The 20,118-nt window shown below is 36.8% G+C and overlaps 1 protein-coding gene across 2 annotated transcripts in view; it reads right to left on the bottom strand.

Moving 5' to 3' along the window:
* Nucleotides 1–713: 713 nt before the first annotated feature.
* ATAD2B (ATPase family AAA domain containing 2B) overlaps nucleotides 714–20,118 on the bottom strand; it is a 77,598-nt gene continuing 58,193 nt past the window's right edge. For both annotated transcript variants that reach the window (XM_050893281.1, XM_050893280.1), the window contains exons 25-28: nucleotides 7,789–8,484; nucleotides 6,027–6,154; nucleotides 4,732–4,860; nucleotides 714–3,373 (exon numbers count right to left, since the gene is read on the bottom strand). In XM_050893281.1, coding sequence (XP_050749238.1) covers nucleotides 3,332–3,373; nucleotides 4,732–4,860; nucleotides 6,027–6,154; nucleotides 7,789–8,484 — 995 coding nt within the window. In that variant the 3' untranslated portion in view covers nucleotides 714–3,331. The remainder of the gene's footprint in view (nucleotides 3,374–4,731; nucleotides 4,861–6,026; nucleotides 6,155–7,788; nucleotides 8,485–20,118) is intronic.

Raw genomic sequence — 20,118 nt, forward strand, 5'->3', positions numbered from 1 at the left:
AAGCTGTGTTTTCTTGTCATCTTTATTCAAGTATTTCACAGCAGTTATATTACAAATTACAGTAAAATGTTCAAAATTTCCAGAAGTTCAAAAAAATTAAATAACTTACTTCAAACTAACGTAAAATGAAGTCAAAATGCAAAACATCAATTTAAACACAGTTCTGAATAAAACTATAGAATCCAAAATATACCATAGTTGATGAAGGAAGTCTACTTAATCCACAAAGTAGACACACGTTAATGAAACCAAACAGGACTCCCCAATGTCTAAATAACTCAATGTACAAGATACAAAAGACGCAAGTACAAGCCCAAATTCAAGCTTATGTTGTGATTACAAAATAAAATAAAAACAAAATAAATGACCATCAGCTGCAGGACCTGCCGTTCAGGAGACTGAAGGTAAAACCAGAGCTGACCCACCAACTTAATCAAACAAACAAAAAAAAAAAAAAAAAAGGAAGACAAGATATTACAAAAAACAATAATCCTATAAATACATTGGCATATGAGGAAATCAAGTAACATTACAGAGGACACAAAACAAAAAAAATTAATCACAGGTGAGATTCAAGCTTGCAAATACAATTAACTCCATAACCATCAACTTCACCCAAGAGCAACTCTATTATCTCCAAGACAGCCCCACCAGCCCCAGAGAGAAACCTCCTTTCTTCAGGCCGGCCACATTTCATTGACCCCAGCACAGGACTCACGCAGGAGTTTATTTGCAATTTTCACAACAAGAAACAAGGAAGAGAGGTCAATTTGTACAAACTCTTGCCAGTGCTGTGTGGCAAAAAAATTAAAAACATACAACGAGTAAACAAGTTTAGACCACATGGATAGATTAACAGCTGTTTTAACTCTATAACCACCAGACATCTGTAAAGGAAAACAAAAACTGAAGTGTGGTTATTTGGGCTAGGAAGGCGAGTATATCATTTTAGGTAAGCTGTCCACTAGAACATCTGATATCAGCTACTTTTCTCTAAAACAACATGGCAGCTCCTCAATTAGTAAAGTTGCCTCTTACGATTTTTCCCAATCAACAACTGACAGTAAAAATTTTCCTTTAGAAACCTGACCTTTTAGAACCATTTTTAATGCCAGGCATTAGCTTAAACTTGCTTTTCACACTCACTGGTGACTAAAATTCTCAACTGTTTTAATTCATATAAATTTATTGTCTTCTTAAAAACGTATGCAGTTTTATCTTCCACAAGTGCTGCTGTTACTTGAACAAAAACTTCTTTGAGTAAGTGAAACTGGAATAAATATTTTTAAAAAATTCTGCAGCAAGAACCTGAGACTTGCAAAAAACCCCTTTATCAGAAACTTGCTACAAAAAATCTGCTACATTTTATTTAATCAAATCTTAAAGTTTGTAACAATTTCCATCAAAATACAAAATGCTGTTAATGTACCAGACACAAAAATATCTCAAACAGGTATGATGCTAATAAATACTAAATGAAACATGGAAAAAATCCCATAATCAAATCTGAGATCAAAGAATCTCATTTAAAATGTGTTTTCTGCTTGTTTTTGTTGTTTTTAATCGCACTTTCCCACCTAAAAAATACAGTGTTTCTGCATGGGTTGCATTTAGAAGGTGTAACTAGATGTACATGAATGCTTAAAACCTTTTTATGCCATTAGCTAGAAAGAAAAACAGTGGCATTCAGGGGAGAATAAGATCTAAGATAGAATTATGTTTAACCATAATATACAAAGCACTTTGGATTACTGCAGTAGCCCAAGGCCCATGTTTTGTTTCTCTGCAGCGCTATACTACTATTAGCCATAGAGGTGGAGACAAGTACCTTAGCTTCAGTTTGTAAATGGGAGCAGAGTGATTACAGTCCTCCATAAACACTGTTGGTAACTAAAATACAAAAAGCTGAGGTAGCTCAGTATCTCTGCAGTAGTCTGTTTTCTCTAGTTAAAAACTAATCACACTGTGTTGCATATTTCTGGAAAGACACTTCCGCAGCTACATAGGGACAGTCACAATGAATGGTTAACGATGGTAACACTAGCCAACTTCTCTAAAACACTTTCCATGAAGGTTTGAAATAAATCAGCCCAGGTAATGTTTTAATACTGAGCTTGTGATAAAACATGTTCTTCTTGAAACTGCCTAGACTGTTCTCTCCAGTTGCCAGAAAGGAAAGGTTTTGAACTACACAGTTCAGACCCAGAGAACTTTGGTCTGAACGGATCGATTCAAAAGGCTGTCCTCCAATCCCCCCAACATTAACAATGCTTCGCACAGACCAAGTTGTGAAGCCTAGTTTAAGTTTTATTTTCAAGTAAGCTTGGGCTCCAGGACTTTGACCAACTATAGTGTCTTCTTACCTGCACTGCACAGTCCAAGCTATATTACAAACACGGAACTTCAGAAAGAAACTTGCCAGTATTAAACTTGGTTTTCTTAAAGAACTCAAAATGGAAAACAAGGAGATGGTGGGAAAATGCTTCATTTTTAGCAACACAGAAGAGTTTCACTGTGTAACTTCTTTCTAAAACAAATATATACCAATGGAAAAGGAATTTCACCATTTTGGTAAAGTATGTGGCTTTTTTCAGTGTGTCTTAGTTTAGTTCTGTAGAGTAAGACAGGCATTATAGAACCATAACACTGGTTGCCATCCAATGAAAAGAATACAAATCATCCTTTTGGAGATCTTCATTCTGAAGACAGCTTTCTAACATTGCCATTTGCTATAATCCAAACCAATTGATTAGCCTTATCTTTCTCAATTGACTAAAAGGCACATTAAAGGCAGTTCTAGAGAGCCTCATCTTCAAATTACTGTACATCCAGTTACTCAAGATTCCTACCACAATGCATCATTGCCTCCTTTCGAACAGATTTTTTTTGTCCGTTACCCCAGAGAAGAGAAAAATTGGAAAAAAAAAATTTAAAAAGGTTGCCTGTTTAAAAATATTCAACTTAGATCTGCTCTTTCCAGTCCTCTTGTATGTGTTGGTCTCCACTTTGCCTGAAGTTTCCCCAAAGATAATGCATGTAGAGTGAACAAGAGCAGAAATGAGAACAGTTTCTGTAGCACCAAAAATCTCCAAGCTGTGGCATTGTATTCTTTATTTATATCAGATACAACTATATGAAGTTCCGTTTGGTTCTTGTAGGCTGGTTGGTTTCAGGTACCTGAGACAATAGCACCAAATTCAACAGAAAGAAAAAGAGAGAGCACTTAAGACCAAGGCTCTGCACATACTTGGTGCAAATGGAAACTGAATGGCTCAGAGGACTGCTCTCCCATGAGCAGTTTGAGAGGATAAACCCACCCATCTTGACGAGTTCACAGGAATGTTTCAAACACATGAACTGTTCTTTCCATCTCCTGCAAGAGAGACAGAGCATCAATTATACATAAATGTAGAGACAGAAATAAAGTTACATTACATAATCGTATTTACTGGGCTATTTTTTTTTTAATCTGAACAAATAATTAATAGGAAAATAGACATTTCTGTTTATTAGCTGCTATCTGCTAGCAAAATATGGTAAAAGAGGAAACTAATTAAAGAAGTATTAATGCAAGAAAGCACTCCACTATGACAGTCCATGAGAAAATCGAACTGCATTAGGGTCACTTACATAATTAATGTACTCAATATGTATTAAGAAAGCATTGCAGTGGCACACTGCATGAATTCAAGTCTTACTGCATACTTATGCTATCAGTGACCCAGCTGTAAACACATATCTGCACAGTTTGGAGAATCAAAGTAAAGACTGGTCTCTACATACTCCTGCTGGACAAATGTCTTTTTAATCGACCTAACATTTGGTGCAGACTTTCAACATATTTTTAGGTGAAGATGGCAGAGGAATAGCATGAAAATGGTTTGAAAAGTATTTTGCAGGAACTCTACAATATCCCATGCTAAGGCCTTTCTAGGTTTTGTGGTAAAATATTCACGGAGAAAAGTATTTAGTGTTCAGTGATCCAACTTGGAAACTAGCAATTGTTGTCCTTTCTCCAGCAGCGTTGGTTATCAGTTATAACCCCTCTACAGCTAGAACAATGATGTTGGAGGGAATGCGTGTCCAGAGTTATGATCAGCCTACACCAATGGTGAAATGACCAACTTACTGTTGATGCAGACAGGAGGCCTTTGATAGCAAACACTTTAGGGGCAAAGGATGACAGCAATGCAGACAAGTGGCTTACATCATGCTGTACTGGACTTTCCCAAGGGTATACTTACCGATCTAGAGAAAGTTTGCAAACTTTTAAGGTCTTGTATGAAGGTCACAATCAGCAAACTGCATGGAGCAGAGGTACATAATTTTTTTTTGGCCTAGTTACACAAGTGGGAGTAAGGGCAACCACAGCAATGTTGGCTCAGTGTGCCTATAAAGTAGCCACTTTACATCCACTGTTATTCATACCACAAATGTGGAAACTGCTTCTACTCCATTTCTATTCTGCTAGCATGTGGTTCTCCATGCTGCTGTATTCTCGCCTCTTTTTCTTCCATTCTTTTAGGTTAAACTCTTAATCCTTTTCTGAGGAAAGTATTATTAGAAACAACCTCTGTTTAAGTCATTACTACACTAAATTTTTTTCTGTTTACAGATACCTTACTCAAAGTCTATTTAAAGCTTTTGCCTGCTAGTACAGCGATTAACTTAGTTCTTGAAAAAACAGTCTCACAAAATTCAGATAAAGAATAAAAAACTGTACATCATCACCTCTATAAGTTGTGATTTGTCATAGTCTCTACGATGTCTGTAGATGCACTGACTGAGGAGCGAATACAATCTCTCAAGTTGGTCAACAGTCAGGTTGTCACTTTTCTTAACCACCAAATCAAGCAGTTTCTGTTGGAACAACAAAAGGTGAAGTTAAGAGGGTTTTTATAATCACTTTTTTTGATTTTTTTTTTTTTTTTAAAGGACAAATCAGAAATGCAATCTCCTTCTGAAGCCCTATTCTGGAGGGATACGTACAAGTAAAATGGACCACACCTGGATATCAGTAAGGCCACTGCTTCCATGTAGATCCAAAAAGGACTCAATGTCTCTTTTCACTCCTCTACTTATACCCACACTTTTTTTCCTTGTCTTAGATTTTATACTCAGTATAGCTGGGGCAATGTTTGTTCTGTTTGAATAATATCTCATCCTATTTTATCTTAGTCAATAATTATGACAAAGCAAACCATAAAAAACTGCCTTGATAGCTAAAGTAGACATTTTTAAGAACTTGCCTTGGCATGAAATTTTAAGCACCACCAAATGGAAACACATTTGGAATTCCACAAATGTTGAAAAATGGTACAATAAAAGAAGGGGGGGGGACAACACATGTAAAACTGCTCATAAACAAAAGGTGAAAGTGTGTATTGTACATAGTAGCAGAGAGTAAAATATAAGAATTTTTCTCTCTAACACTTCTATTGTTTCCAAAGAGATTATCATCTGTACTACACAGCAAATGAGATCTGAACTTCACAGTAGGTCAAGCTAGTTTCTACAACAGAAGACAGCAAATTTTATTGTAACTTTGCTTAAAAAGAGACAAAACTGAAAGAAAATTAACTAGCAGGGGTTCAGTCTATGACGCCAAAACATTCAGCACAAATTCCAATTTGCTTTCCAATCCACTAACAGCTCTTTCCACCAAGTACACGTACATCGGAAGGGAAAAGATGATGTTAACTCCTAATTACTAGGCACCCAGCAGTTCCTCAGTAACTGGCATGTCCAATTAACACATATGAGTACCTGCAAAAACTGCAATTAAAATAGTGGACTGCTGTGCCATTACTGGATTTGTAAAGGTAGTAATGATGGGACAGTAGGATTCAGTGGTTTTATTAACTCTTCATCCAAAAAACACTGATCAACAAATCATCTTCAAAAGTTACTGCTGCCGTAATACTTGTTTGCAGTCAAAAATAAAGGAAACGTTGCTTCAGAACAGAGAAAGGAAGCATTTTTCATGGAGTCTGTTAACAGCTCAATTTATTTTTCGGTTCCATTACCTTTAGTCTGTCATGGTCAACAACTACAGAGGGTAAGGGATCCGATGGTTCCTCTGGGACCTGCTCCAAACTTGTGGACTTTGACTGTTCCATAGCGACTTTTCGTGTTTTCTTGCTTTTGAATATACCTGTAATTTGAAAAAAAATTATCAGCACTGTCAGTCTCTCAAAATGAACAGCTTGTTTCTCCACTTTGGTTTGATTTTGCTTATCTGGTTTGTTGGGTTTTTTTGAACCAAGCAAGCATGATTGTAGCAGTGCACATTATTCATCAGCTTTACAGAATTCTGAATGTTTACAGGTGCACAAAACCACGGTTCAGAAAACACACATGGAACCGGTCATCTTTAAAACTAAACTTCGAAGTCCCAACAGAAAATTGAATGTCACTGAAAAGAGCTTTCCCGTTGTATCATTTCTACATAGCAACATCAAATTATACAGCTTCTAAGGGAAGTAAAGATATTAAGCTAACGCTCAAAATCCTTCTGCTTAAGTGAATCAAATTCTCATTTTTCTCTCCAAAGCATCCCATGTCTTCATCACCACGGTAATTCTAACATCTGCTCTACTCCTGAAACTTCATGCTTTTGTGACACATTTCTGTTTTCTTCCACCTCTGTATTAAAGGTGTTGTACAATCCTGTTGTGGAGAGCAAAATATTTTGCATCTCCTGATTCTCTTCCTACACTCATTCACCCTTTTTCTCCTCCTCAACTATTTAAAATGCCTTTTTTTCTGAGGACCCCCTGTTATTGTAACCATTCTTAATGTATACAAAATTCAACTCCTAAATTTAGAAATGTAAAGGCTCTTGACATCCATACTCTTCTGATATTCTTAGGACCTTTCTTCTACTATTCTCCTTACTCTTAGAGAAAATATGTACGTATAAACACAGTCAACATGTACATAGCGATATTCTCGTAATTCAGATCTCTCATTAAAGCTCATTTACTTTGTAAATCTCAGCGCTAACTTTTGAAGTAAAGATTTCATTCTTTTAGATAATTCTGAAAAGCTAATTAAAAAGGCAATCATGCATAAGGCTTTTATTTCTCTTCCCTGAGGAACCTATGCCTCTTGTCTTCAAAGGACGTGGCCCCTTCTTTTATGCACCACCAGGATTTCCCTTCTCCTTCTCTTATCTTTTTGCTGCACTGTTACTGTGTTGACTGTAACTCCAAAGCCAGGTACCTTCTCCAATAGATAAACAATGGTTTATCTGGCTTTTGCTATGAGTTAAACTGCTTTTAACTTTTGCTATGAGCAAACGTTCTTAAAGGAATACATTCTGTATTTCTATGGTCTTTCATCCAATGTCAATGATACTTCTATCATAAATCTCTAACAAGTCAAAACATATGATATAGATCAAAATATAGATCAGACAGAACATATAGACCAATGCAGATATATTTATCTGCATTGATAATATTTTTTATATCTTTAATTATTGTTTAAATGTTATCTCAGTATTTACAATATTTCCCATAAAGCCTACAAAAATAAACAGAATAGTGTAAGTATGGAGTAAGATACACTTACTTGTCTAAGATAACGTTACACCAAGTCAAGGGTGGAATTCTAATCTATCTATGTGGAATTAAATGTTGTAAGCATACTAAAAGTTTCAAAGAGACAGCAGTTCATAAAATACTATCATATAATAATAATTGTAACATAAGATATTACAATTAAAAATATACACATTAACTTGGACACTAAGATAAGGACAGAAACATTGAAAACAAGTTATACCTTCTTTATCTGCTTCAGCATCTTTAGTTTCAATGTCTGTGCTCTGTAGTGTTTTTTCATTATTGCTGCAATGTGGTAACTCAGCTTTCACTAGATCAGCTCCTTGACTTTCACTGGAAGCTTCCATTTTCTCCTTTGGCTGATCTTCAGATGAAGATTTTTGCTTGTTACTGGACCCAACACTGTTGTCACAGGGTGAAACAGCATCAACTGATTCCATTTTACCGTTATGACATGCTGGAACAGGTATACCCTCTGAGCTGTGTACAGATGTCTCTCCATTGACACAGTCCCCTTTCGATGTAGAGTCCTTCCTTAATTCCTTTTCAGCACTCAGGGTAACACTCTCGGTTATTAGCAGAGATTCATTTGAGCTCTCTTCTTCTGTGGATGCAAAATTGTTTTCCTTTCCTGATGTCCCATTGTTAAGCCTCTGCTCTGCATCTATATCCATAATATCACAAGAGGATTCATCGTTTGTCATCGAGAGATCTCCTGTTTCCTCCCCATTCTCCTCAATGCAGTCAGTGCTGATCTCTAGCTCTCCATTTTCCAGCAATTTACTGTCGTCTCCATGATTTTCATCATCAGCAAACTTTGCATCATCTTCATCTTTCTTTAAATTATTGACTTTCCTCTTCTTAATAATGCCTTTGCCCCACTGTGAGCGCCGTCTTGATTTTCTCCTTATTCGAACTGAATCATAATGAAAAAAAGAAACTTTTAGATGCACAGGTACCCTTCAGTAAACAGACTAGGATATTAGAATATGCTGTAGTGTGTGAGGCAATCAAATGTGTTCACATTTCAAGGAGAAAGCAAGCTGCCTGTTGATTTCAATGTGAGCAAATTACAGATACCAAGGACTTTTAGAAGTATATGGAGTGAACACTCAGTCATGTACACAATTCCTACTCTAAATTATGGAAACAAGGAAGACTTGCTAGCCTTTCCTATTAATGTATTTTATATATACCTGTTTGTAGGTAGAACACTAAAAGAAAACAGCTAAGCAATGACGTAGAACTCCGTCAGTCATTCTCATCTGGGCAATGCAGACTCTAAAGACAGTTATTCTCATTTTCCCTTTTTAGAACCTCAGCGATTTGAAATCATTATACAATGAAACAAATGGAAGTGCAATCCATGGATTCATAGAATAATTCAGGTTGGAAGGGACATCAGGAAGTCTCTGGTCCAACCTACTACTCAAAACAGAGTCAGCTATGAGGGCAGACCAGGTTGCTCAGGGTTTTATCCAGCCACGTATTGAAAATCTGCATGGATGCAGACTCAATGACCTTCATGGGCATCCTGTACCAATGCATAATTGTCATAACAGTGAGAAGGCTTTTTGCCCTATATCCAGTCAGCACCTTTCATTTCATGTCCGCTGTCAATTCAAAGACATCTTCACTGTTTAAATCAGCTAGATCTCCTCAATCTTCCATTCATTCCCACCTCTGTACTCAAGTTCACTCCACTGACAAAATGTGGTTTTAAAAAATGAGGATCTTTGTTTTAGACTCGGACCATTTAGCAACCCTGTCTACAGCAAGACCTCACAAACATCTGCATTTATGCAATGAGTCTGTAAGCAAGAAGGGGAAGCACAGGTCCTTAAACTAGCCTCATCACCAATGCCTTCCCTTCATATTATGCAACTCAACTGGAAGCAACATGGGCACGTGATCCTTTTTTCATTACTTCTGCATCCTTACTTTTTCATTTTTCCTACTTCTTATTTGTACTTTCTGTGCCTTTGAAAAATCGCATAATAAACTTTTTTTCAGAAAGGGCATTTTTTTTTACTAACCTATTTGCAGTGAGATACAACTAAGGCACCAATCTAAAAGAGGTTTTGGGGCACATTTGCAATATGATCAGCAAATACAGAAGGAAGACCATTCAAACCTAATACTATTGTCAATGTCCTTTTCAAGAGCATTAACAAGACACAGCTCAGAAGACTAAGGAAGAGATTGGAAAAACTGAAACTTCTACATTCAAATTCAAGTAATGATGCAGACTGCTCATATTTTTGCAAAATTGCTGAAGTTGTGGCCAAGTGATTACAACTGAAAATCACAGCTAGTAGTTCCAGAGATTAACAAATTTTCTTCCATTTCAAAATGAACTCCTATGTTGAGCACCTCCATAATGTTCTTGGTATTTGTAGGTTGCTTTGATTTATGGGGTATTAAGTCCTAGATCTGTGTCTGCCAACCTCACACTAAGTTACCAAGATCTTGCTTTGAAGATACAAGCACTATGCAGGTACAAGTGTCGAGAATTAATTCACAGAAACTCAGAGAAGCACAGTTGTACTTCAGAATTTCCTCCCCATGAGTGGCGTATGTAAGCAGGTAGTTTAACCACTACATTAGGAATAAATCTTAACCTTTTAGCTTTAAAGCTATCTAAAGATACAATCACATTGCAATAAAAACATAGTCTCACTTGGAATGTGTATTTATTGTTACAAATAATCCTTACGGAGAACTGTAAGAGGAAAAAAATCCCCCTTCTCCAGCTATTTTGTAGATTTGATCGCAGCTTCTACAGTCAGTGTCACTGTTTTATTGATGACAAACTACAACCTATTCACATAACTTTTCAGGAGCTCATGTAACCTTTCCCTAGATTGTGCAAGAGATTTTCATTAATAACAGCAGCAGCAGCAAGTGTGAAACTAAACAGGGAGTTGTAAACTTATAAAAAAATTCCCCTCTTCAGCAATGGGTTTAGCCTCAGGTCAACACCAAAGATGGGCAACTAAAACACAGAAGGGGAGTAAAAGTCTTTTAAAGGAAATTTAATATGTCCTAAAGTGTATAAATTAGTAAGAAAGTTGAAATTTTTAAAGATACACTGATTTTGGCTTTTTAGGCTGACTTTGCTGTAAGAGTCAGATATAATGTCAAATATATTTGACATTTATTATATCAATGAATTATACTTTAAATATGCCCATTTTACTAGTGCATCTGTTTTGTCCACCCTGTGAGCTCTACCTGGGATGAGAACCCATAATTTGCCTAAACACACAGGTACATTCCTAAAATTCCTAAGTGTGGGAGAAATCACATCAAAGTAAAAGGGAATTAATCCTTGTATTACACATTTCATTAAATTTCAAGTCTTCCTAAACGACAGTCAGCAAGTCCAGCTCACTCACTCTCTCATATGCAGTACTATTCGAACCTACGTTGTGCAAGTTGTTTTTTATTGCTATTTTTAATTAGGACAAAGCAACCACAAAAAGTGCCTCAGAAGATGTCCTCCCAGGAATTCTGAGGTTTATACTGCATCAAAACCAGTAAATGCAGGAAATTTTTCAGCTACTTCGTCAAAGTATGCACACAAAACAGAGCTTTGGTTGAAACATTGCTATTATTATAAAAGTAGTGTTATGTCATAATATTAAAAAAAATTTGATACCGCCAACCAACTCCTGAGATTTAGGAAAGAACAGCATTTCATTGCCACATACTGCAGAACATGCCCTCCTAGCATTGAACAGTACTTGTACTGACAAAAGCAATAATCTAGCTACTTTGGGTTTTCACCCACATTTAGTCAATAGAACTCGGTTAATGCTAAGGTTTTTCCCTCCCAGACTCTTACCAGTTTTTATTTCAAGGTAGTACCATCATCACCTAGGCCACCCAGACCTGCAACCAACAGGTGACCACACTTCTAAAATCCTGATTCTTTTTGTCCCTATACTTCTAAGAATCAACTTTTTTCCCCATCATTCAAATAAAAGCCTTCCTGCTTTCAACCCCTTCCATCCCAACCACTGAAGCCTTTTCTCCACAGGCTTTCATAAACCCACCTAAATCTCTCATTTGAATTTAACACAAAACAGCCCACATCGTTTTCAGGACCTCAGTGAGATTCTTAGTCCCCTACCTAATATATCTTTGAGCCCATTCACCAGTGTTTACGTTCTTGATCATATCAAAAGTAGACTTCTAGTCCTCACATTTAAACTGCCCCTTCAAAACGATGCCTTTTTGTTCTCATCTAGGCTGCACTGCTCTGTGCAAAGGATGTCTTTTGGGATATGAGAACAAATTTTGGTTCCAGATCCTTAGCACCCATAACATCGTTACACAGATTTTTCTTTTATAGAGACAGCCAACCGTCTAGGAAGAGTGAAAAGTTGAGCAAGGAATACAACATTTAAAAACAAAACCCACCAGCCTGTCTTTCTGTCCTGCCCACTTACCCCAGTAAAGCTAAGGGAGTGGTACAAGTAGGAGTTTTTAATGGAGCAGGGAACCACGTGACTGAATGTAGACATCGACACCAGATTTCATCACCTAGATTGATTCCCTTTATATTTACTGGAAAGAAAAAGGCACTACTGCGAGAATAACACGGACCTGAGAAGCTGTCACATGAGGCAGGAAAAAGTAAAATTTATCTCTGAATCCTGCAAGACAGTTGAATATGATTCAAAAAGGAAGAAGGAGCTACCACAGGGTAAAACTGATGCAAAACTAAAGGGCTAATGGGCAGGAAACTAATGGCTTAATGGATTGCTGCTAAAAAATAAACTTAACCTGGAGCCCTCTATTCTCTACCTTGATGTTGATGTTTTATAAGACTGTAAACTATCCAGAGCAGAATCCCACACTTTTTATTTTATAGTCAGTATGATTCATGACACATTGAAGTTTTCAGTAAGTAACAGAATGGGACAGCTATGTACAGAAGAAAAACTTCAAGTTAACTTTGTTGAAAAAATTAACAGAGTATATACAATTGCAAGTTAACATCTTAACACCTTTTCAGTTATTCCTTTTAAAACTACTCATCTGAAATCTACCCATTGATACCCAGTCTTTTCGCAGTATTTGTGCCAGAGGCAGTAGAAATACTATTGTCAGAGGAATCCTGCTTTACAGAACTGAGTTTCTATAACTCAAACTATTATAATACCAATTATTCACACATGAATACATTCACTTGCCTTCTGAATTGCTGAACTCTTCTCTCTATAATCTTCACATAACCTCTACAGATTTGCCAAGGCGATCCTCACTTCAGTTCTAGCTTCTTTCTGGTTTGCCTTTTTATAAATCGTTATTCAGAATTTTTAATGACAATAAATACCTGTTTGACCACAAGGCACACATAACATCTCACTTGGGTTCACATGAGGTTGGTATCAAAAACAAACTTTCCTCACTTTTTTTTTTCCCTAAGTTGCACAGTCTATGCAGACAGCATTTTTAAAAGTGCAATGTAATACAATGTAATTAATCACTGAATACAAATTTACATTTCATTAAGCAGTAAGTGAGGTTTCTCAATTCTTCCACTCCTATGTTGAGACACTTCAAGAGTCAGCTGAAAGATCCCTACACTTAAGGCAGACAGCATTTCCCCCAGAGGGGGCCTCTCATGATTAAAAAAGAAATTCTGTACTTACTTCAGAAGGCCTAGTCCTCTAGGTGTAACTTAAGTAAAGTGAAATCTGTAGCAGACTTTCAGAAATTCTGAATTCCTGCCCACTGACAGGTTCTGCTTGGAGATTCTCAAGTCAGATACACTAAGTAATGACAACATCTTCTGGTGAAATAAACACCCTTATCTAGGGGTGCACACCAACCCTGTCCGGAGCAGAGCACAGTTCTTCGATATTAAAGAACAGTGATAGTCAAAAAAACCCCAAAACAATATGAACAAAAAAGTCCAAATCCTTCCCACATCCCTGAAGTACTTCTGCAAGATCTAGAGGTAACTGTGACTTCACTGTTTAGTACGGTCTCAGGAGAACAGATCTCAAAAACATGGGTGAATGGTACAGAAGCTTCAGAGTTGAGGTATACACTGTTGCTGTCCCCCAAATCTAGCAGTACAGTGACAGAACTGCAGACTATATAGAAATAAAGTTAACAGTTGGAAAGGAAGCAGATCTAATTAGAAGATTCAAAGACTGTCAATCATTAACAAGCAAGTCTGCTTGCCTTAATGTGGATGAACTCTAATGAGAAGATGTAGCAGTCAAAGCAGATAAGTTTCTCTTGAAATTTCTGTAGTTTGACTACTACAGTATATTGAGTGTAGTACAGTATTAGTGGAGGCTAACAAGTTCACTTTATGCTGCACAAAAGACCACCCTTATATGCCTCTGCACTGCTTAAAAGTCCATCAGAGAATGTGAATCCTCTGTCATTAAATGATAAAACTCACATCCATCAAACAGTAGATTCTCTGTTGTTACCTTTATTTCATGAAGAATTCCTGGGGATTAAAATCCAAAGGAGATTCTCATGGCAAGCAAGATCACCATGGATCTAGATTTTGTGTCTGCAGTATCATCAAGAACCACTTGAAGCAATGCACGTATTTTAAGTTTTTCTTCCATGATCAAAACCCTAAACTTCTTTCTGATGTCTTGTGTGTAAAGTAACTCAAAGCCTTGAGAAAGCACTTATTACCAGCAATTTACGCTCTCTTATGCAGCATCCAGGATATCTATATATCTGCCACAGTAATTTAGCTGCTTCCAGTAGCTCCACATTCCTTACCAAGGGGCACTGAATAGTCCACTTGAAAGTCTCTGGAGTTTTTAGTCACAAAGTCCCAAACTGCAGTCAGAGATAAGCAGCAAGAAAGAACAGAGTACAGTTCCACAATGGCTTAAAAAGCAAAATGAGGTGCCAGCTTCCGCTAGCAGACAAAGCTGTTTCTCCCTCCAAAGCCAGCTATAGCATTTCCACTACCTCATTTGTGCCGGCACTACTGTTCCTGCAGTAAAACAGATAAGGGAACTAAATCCATCTGAAACGTTACGGGGTTTTTTCTGGGTTAATTTTCAACACATTCAGTTGAGCTTTCCAACTCATGAATGACAGTGCTGGCACAGGGGAGATGGTGGGAATATGCAACCAGTGAAAAGGCAAGACAGCACCTTTAGTAGTAACCTGCAGTTTCACCAGCTTGAAGGGACTGTGGAACCAACCCCTAAAAGACATGTCATTTTCTTCACCTAGATGGAAGGCACTCAAGGCACAGACCTGACAAGTACATTAAAAAAATTGCATGCAACAACTTAACATATTTATGATCTTCATCAGCATATATAACAGTTTATGTTACATAAACAAATACTTGAAGAACCTGGGCACTTCTACTCAACAAGGAGGAGTCAAGTTCCATAAGGAGATGAAGCATGTTTCCAAACAAAATCTTGGCTGCCATATCCCCAGCATTTTCTCCCCCTAGTCAAGGGCTTTCCCCTACCATCCCATATAATGCTTTCAATTCAAGCTCTGCCCAATACTTCTGACAAAACTCTCCCAATATCTTCTGTTCCTCCCCGCCCCAGCTGAACAGGATGCAGGACACACTACATCTGAGGTGCCTGGCCAGTATAATGTTTTAACTGATCAACTAACAAGGCCAGGCAGAACAGGTAACTACCATTTTCAATCTATAGCCTTTTCCTTCAGTAGATGCGTAGATTTATCCAGCTACCAATTTTCACAAAACCTGCAGGAATCTAATCTTTCAGCCCTCAACTCCTGTCAAATCTGTCTGAACCCGGCTAAATGATTCAGAAGTTATTAGGGGAGCAGAGATGGACAGAGAGCACAGGTATTACTTTCTTGGGAAACCAATCTAAAAATATAATTTACATGAAACCAGAGTAATTATGTTAGTGAAGTACATGACAAGACAGTCACATAGGAAAATTAAAGAGAAAAATGAAGTCAAAAGAGAAGAGACAATCAGATTAATATCACCTGTCATTTTTAGACTTTCAACCTCTATAGATCTGCTCATATTCCCTCTGCTCAGTAGCTTTGTACAACAGCAACTATTACAGCTATATACATTTTTGGTACATTCAGTTGGCTCCTAAGGACTACTGAATGACACCTTCCCTGCTGCATGAGAGCCATAAACAAACGCAAGGTTCTCCTGCAACTTCACAAGGAGAGAAGAGGCTCCCACTCAAATTACATTCAATAGAGTTTACAGCATTAATTTATATCATATATCTGAAAGGCTCATGGCTGCTGGTTGGTTTCTGTGTCAAGGAGGCAAAATTAGAAAAAAAAATACAAAGAAAACTGAAGTTAAGAAATGGGTAATAATCGCAAGAAAATCAACAACTTCTGCAGACAGAAACTTTACACCAAGTCTTTAAACAATTTAAAGCAAACATTGCCACAGTTTTCAAAAAGGGAGGAAGGAGTAAGATATATCTAAAAGGTCTGAAAACTGGTTTTTATTACATCACTTGTGCATACCACTTAGAGGAAAAAAATTGACTTTAGAAGAACTCATTAAAAAAAATCTTGTTCTAAGAAGTCTCTCTTTTTACCATGGTTATAAGAAAGGTGGTGATAACGCTTTGAGGAAAACCTCCTTCTTAAGAGAGGCCGAGCAATCTTGCATTACTGAGTTAGAAAGGAGATGAACAACAAGAGAATATAAAAAAATTCACTGATAAGGTAAATTGTAGGACCCTCTTTGCCCTCCATCAGAAAAATAAAAAGACATTCGATTAATTCAACAGGCAGGTATTTAATAGTAATGAAAGAAAATTTCTTTGCCACTAGATATCACTGAGTCCAAAAGTTTGATGGGATCCCAAAAAAGAACAGGCAGTCAGGATTTATTACAACTCCCACAAATTCACTAAATGGCATTTTAAATTAGAAGAATTACAAAGCCTATGAGTTTTAAAAGAACTGTTAACCAACTCAGAATCAAGTTGGTATTTCCTTCAAAATCAGGCATGAAAAAAATTGTTTTTATTTCTCAAATGTTTGCAACTTCCTTTTAAAGCATCTGGTTGAAGCCAGCATCAGATACAGGAGATCAAACTACTCTCATCCAGAATGCCAACTCCTACACTACCCAGGAACAAAATGATAAAGAAACAAAGAGAGACAGTTGTCTCAGCTCTGAGTAAAGATGTCCTCAAATTCCAGAAAATCATTTTTAATGGTGTTTGTCAAGTTACAGCGCTTGCCTCTATCTCAAGTGAGAATTAATCCAAAACAAATCCCTTTTCTGGAGAGCAGGAGGAGAAAAGAAAACAGTAGCAAGTGTAGGATTTGTGACAAAACAGCAGCAGCTACTAGGATTTTAATGTTAGCATCTGGATGACTGTTAATATGCCAGTATCCAAATTCTGAATCCAAATTCAGAACTAGTCCAAAAGGCAGAAAATAGTTAAAATAATAAAAACCATATGGCACCCGGTCTGCCATGTCCTTTGATAAGGCATTACTGCAGTCATATGAATGCCTGAAGTACAGCGATCACTGACACCACTGTAGCAGAGAGGTCAAAGAAAAGAGACTAAACAGATGAAAATCAGACAAAGACAGAGAATAAAATGGTTTCTGAGAAAGATTATTAAAAAAAGTCCTTTTCTTTCTAAAAATCTTTTCTAAAAATACTCCTGCCAAAACAAAACCTCCTTTCCATTGTAAAGCAGAAACACGTAGTTTCATATGATAGCAAAGATCGCCATTTAGGGAAAACAAACAAACAAACAAACCCACGACACAAAAAGGCACACAAAATAATATTTATTTAGGAATTAGATTTTCTGCACCAGTTTTTTATATCCTTGTTTGATCTCCCTGCAGTTTTTTCTAGAGAGACTAGAGCCAGTTCAATTATTGGGAAAAGTCAGCAGTGTGTTTACTTCATATTTCATAAAATGACTTTTATATAAAACTTATATTGTTAATACTTCACGTAACACAAAATATTTTAATTTTTTTATTTGTTCCAAATGCCATTTTCACAGCTACCATATGTATCATATGGCATAAAAGACATCTTCTCTATGAAGAAAACATAAAAACTGCAGTCTATCACTACAATATATTATCGTTAAATACTGCAAAGAAAGATAAGAATGTAAAACCAAATCTTCCCCATACAGTTTATTTATATATAACACTAAAGGAAGCAACCGCAAGACAGTAAAATAATATGCAACATACTCCATCTACTGGCAAAATAGAGCAGTAGGACAAAGTTTTGCTATACAGCATCCCAATAATTAAAGAGATGCTAATGGTTTATGTGCTAACGTGTATCTAAACCACTTCGCAATTATTAAGTTACCAGACACACCAAACTGCACATTGCTGGTAGTTTCCTCTTCCACACACGTACAAACAAAGGCGAAACAAGACCCTTCTCATCGGTGCCCAGTGACAAGAGGTAATGGGCACAGACTGAAATATAAGACGTTCAATTCAAAATTAAGAAAAAGAAATTATTGTGAGAGTAGCCAAGCACTAGAAGAGGTTTCCCAGGCATGTCGCAGAGCCTCCGTTCTTGGAGATATTCAAAACACAACTGGACACAGCCTTGAGCAACCAGCTCTGAGCAGGGGAGTTAGACTAGATGATCTCCAGAGGTTCCTTCCAACCACAGCAATTTTGTGATTCTGTGACCATACAACTACTTATATCAGGCTTTTGACCTATGTCCCATTCTAAGTTCCCACCAGAACACTTGCACTTTTCTCAAAATACACAGTCAATATGTAAATATTTTAAATTATCTGTGGCAGAACTCTCCCAAATGGATTTTCAGCAACTTCTAGTAATGCAATACTTCTAAAAGTCATCTATACTGTGATACACAATCCATCACAGGTGTACCTTCAACAAGGGAAATGGAAGTTGCAGATTAAATCTAACTCAGGAACGTGTATCACCATGCCTTCAAACAGAACAACTGTTTTGTGCCACATTTCTGATAGCCCATCTGGTCTAATCAAATTTAAAAAAAAATCTAAAATACATTAGAAAAATTAAATAAACCACAAAATGATAGGTAACTAAAAAACAAAATAAAGTTTCATAGAAAATACATAACTTCAGAAAACAAATCAACACATGATAAACTAACTCTCGTTCTCTGTTGTACTAGCCCTGAACAACAAATAGGGCTTTAAATTGGGCAAGGTTGCTGCACTGTCTGTAGTCCACTCTGTTTTTAGAGAAGATGCTTAACAATAATTTCCTTTAGGGTTCTGAAGTGTTTCATCTGAATTGACCTTTTTGCAGCTATTTTCTAAAATACTGTAAACAAATCTCCTGAAAAATTAATTTAATCAGGAAAATAATGTTATGATTGGTGATTTTTTTTTCCTTAGATTTAGCTAAGGAAAAAATTAATGCAAGTTCAAATAGCAGAAAAAATTGAAGATTTTCAGAATTATTAATTGGAAAGCACAGTTTTTATCCTGTGTAATTAAAATACATGAATCATTGTCCTTGTTACTCTGCCTGTGTAATACATTTTTGTCTTTAAAAAAAAAAAACTTAGTTCTTGACCATAAAAAAATTTCCACTGTACCTCTAAAATTATCTCTGTTCAGAAATCCTGTCTCTAACCTTGTTTCTTCCATTTATACAATCACAATCCACATAGAATTGGCTGCTATTTGAGCTCCCTACAATCTGCTCAGTTCTGCTCTTACCTTACTCTAGGTCCTTCCTCCAAACACCCTTTTTAAGACTGTTTCTCTTCCTAGTTTCTAGTCTCTACTGAACTTACCACATCAATCTTTAAGTGTGCCCATGTACGACTTGAATCCCTTCTGCAGATTTCTGATTGCTCATCATTCCTGGTTCTCTCTCTTGATTACTAGATGCATCACATCCTTCCTGGACTAGTTACCTTTCCCAACTCAGCCTTAAAGGCAGATTTTCATTTGATCATAGTCCCAAACACCACTAAGTCTCAAATTTTCTTGCCTTCCAACCTAAATCACCAAAACACTAGCAGGAACAGTACCTTAACACTAACTTCTTTTTTGTTTACACACAGAAATGCTGGCAGTTTCCTTCAGTCAATGGTTCTAGTCTTCAAACAACTGCCATTGCATCCATAACATTAGGTGGAGAAGAGAGCAGAGGTACCAGAGCTTCTTATTATACAAGTCACCAGTAACGGCTGCTATCTCTCTTCCCAAGAGATGTCTGGCTTGGAGGTCTATAAACCCTACCGTCTGCTGCACAGCACGCAGAGCCAGGAAAGTGCTCTGTAGATCAGCCAGAGTGACAATCTCCATCTTGGATTTCATAGGAAACTAAAAATAAATTGAAAATCCCTTCCCTCCTCTCTCTGTTTTTGCACGAGCTGCCAAATGAATAAAGAACAGCTTGGATCCACATCATCAATTTATTATATAACCATTTATTCAAGCGATAACTTGGTACGATTGACTTTAATTCCTTTAATGGAAGAAATTACAGCTTCAGGAAATAAAACCATACACCTCTAATTAATGAAACTATTTGACATCAACACTATCATTCATATATA

The sequence above is a fragment of the Gymnogyps californianus genome, chromosome 3 (assembly GCF_018139145.2).
Source record: "Gymnogyps californianus isolate 813 chromosome 3, ASM1813914v2, whole genome shotgun sequence".
Classification (NCBI taxonomy): Eukaryota; Metazoa; Chordata; class Aves; order Accipitriformes; family Cathartidae; genus Gymnogyps; species Gymnogyps californianus.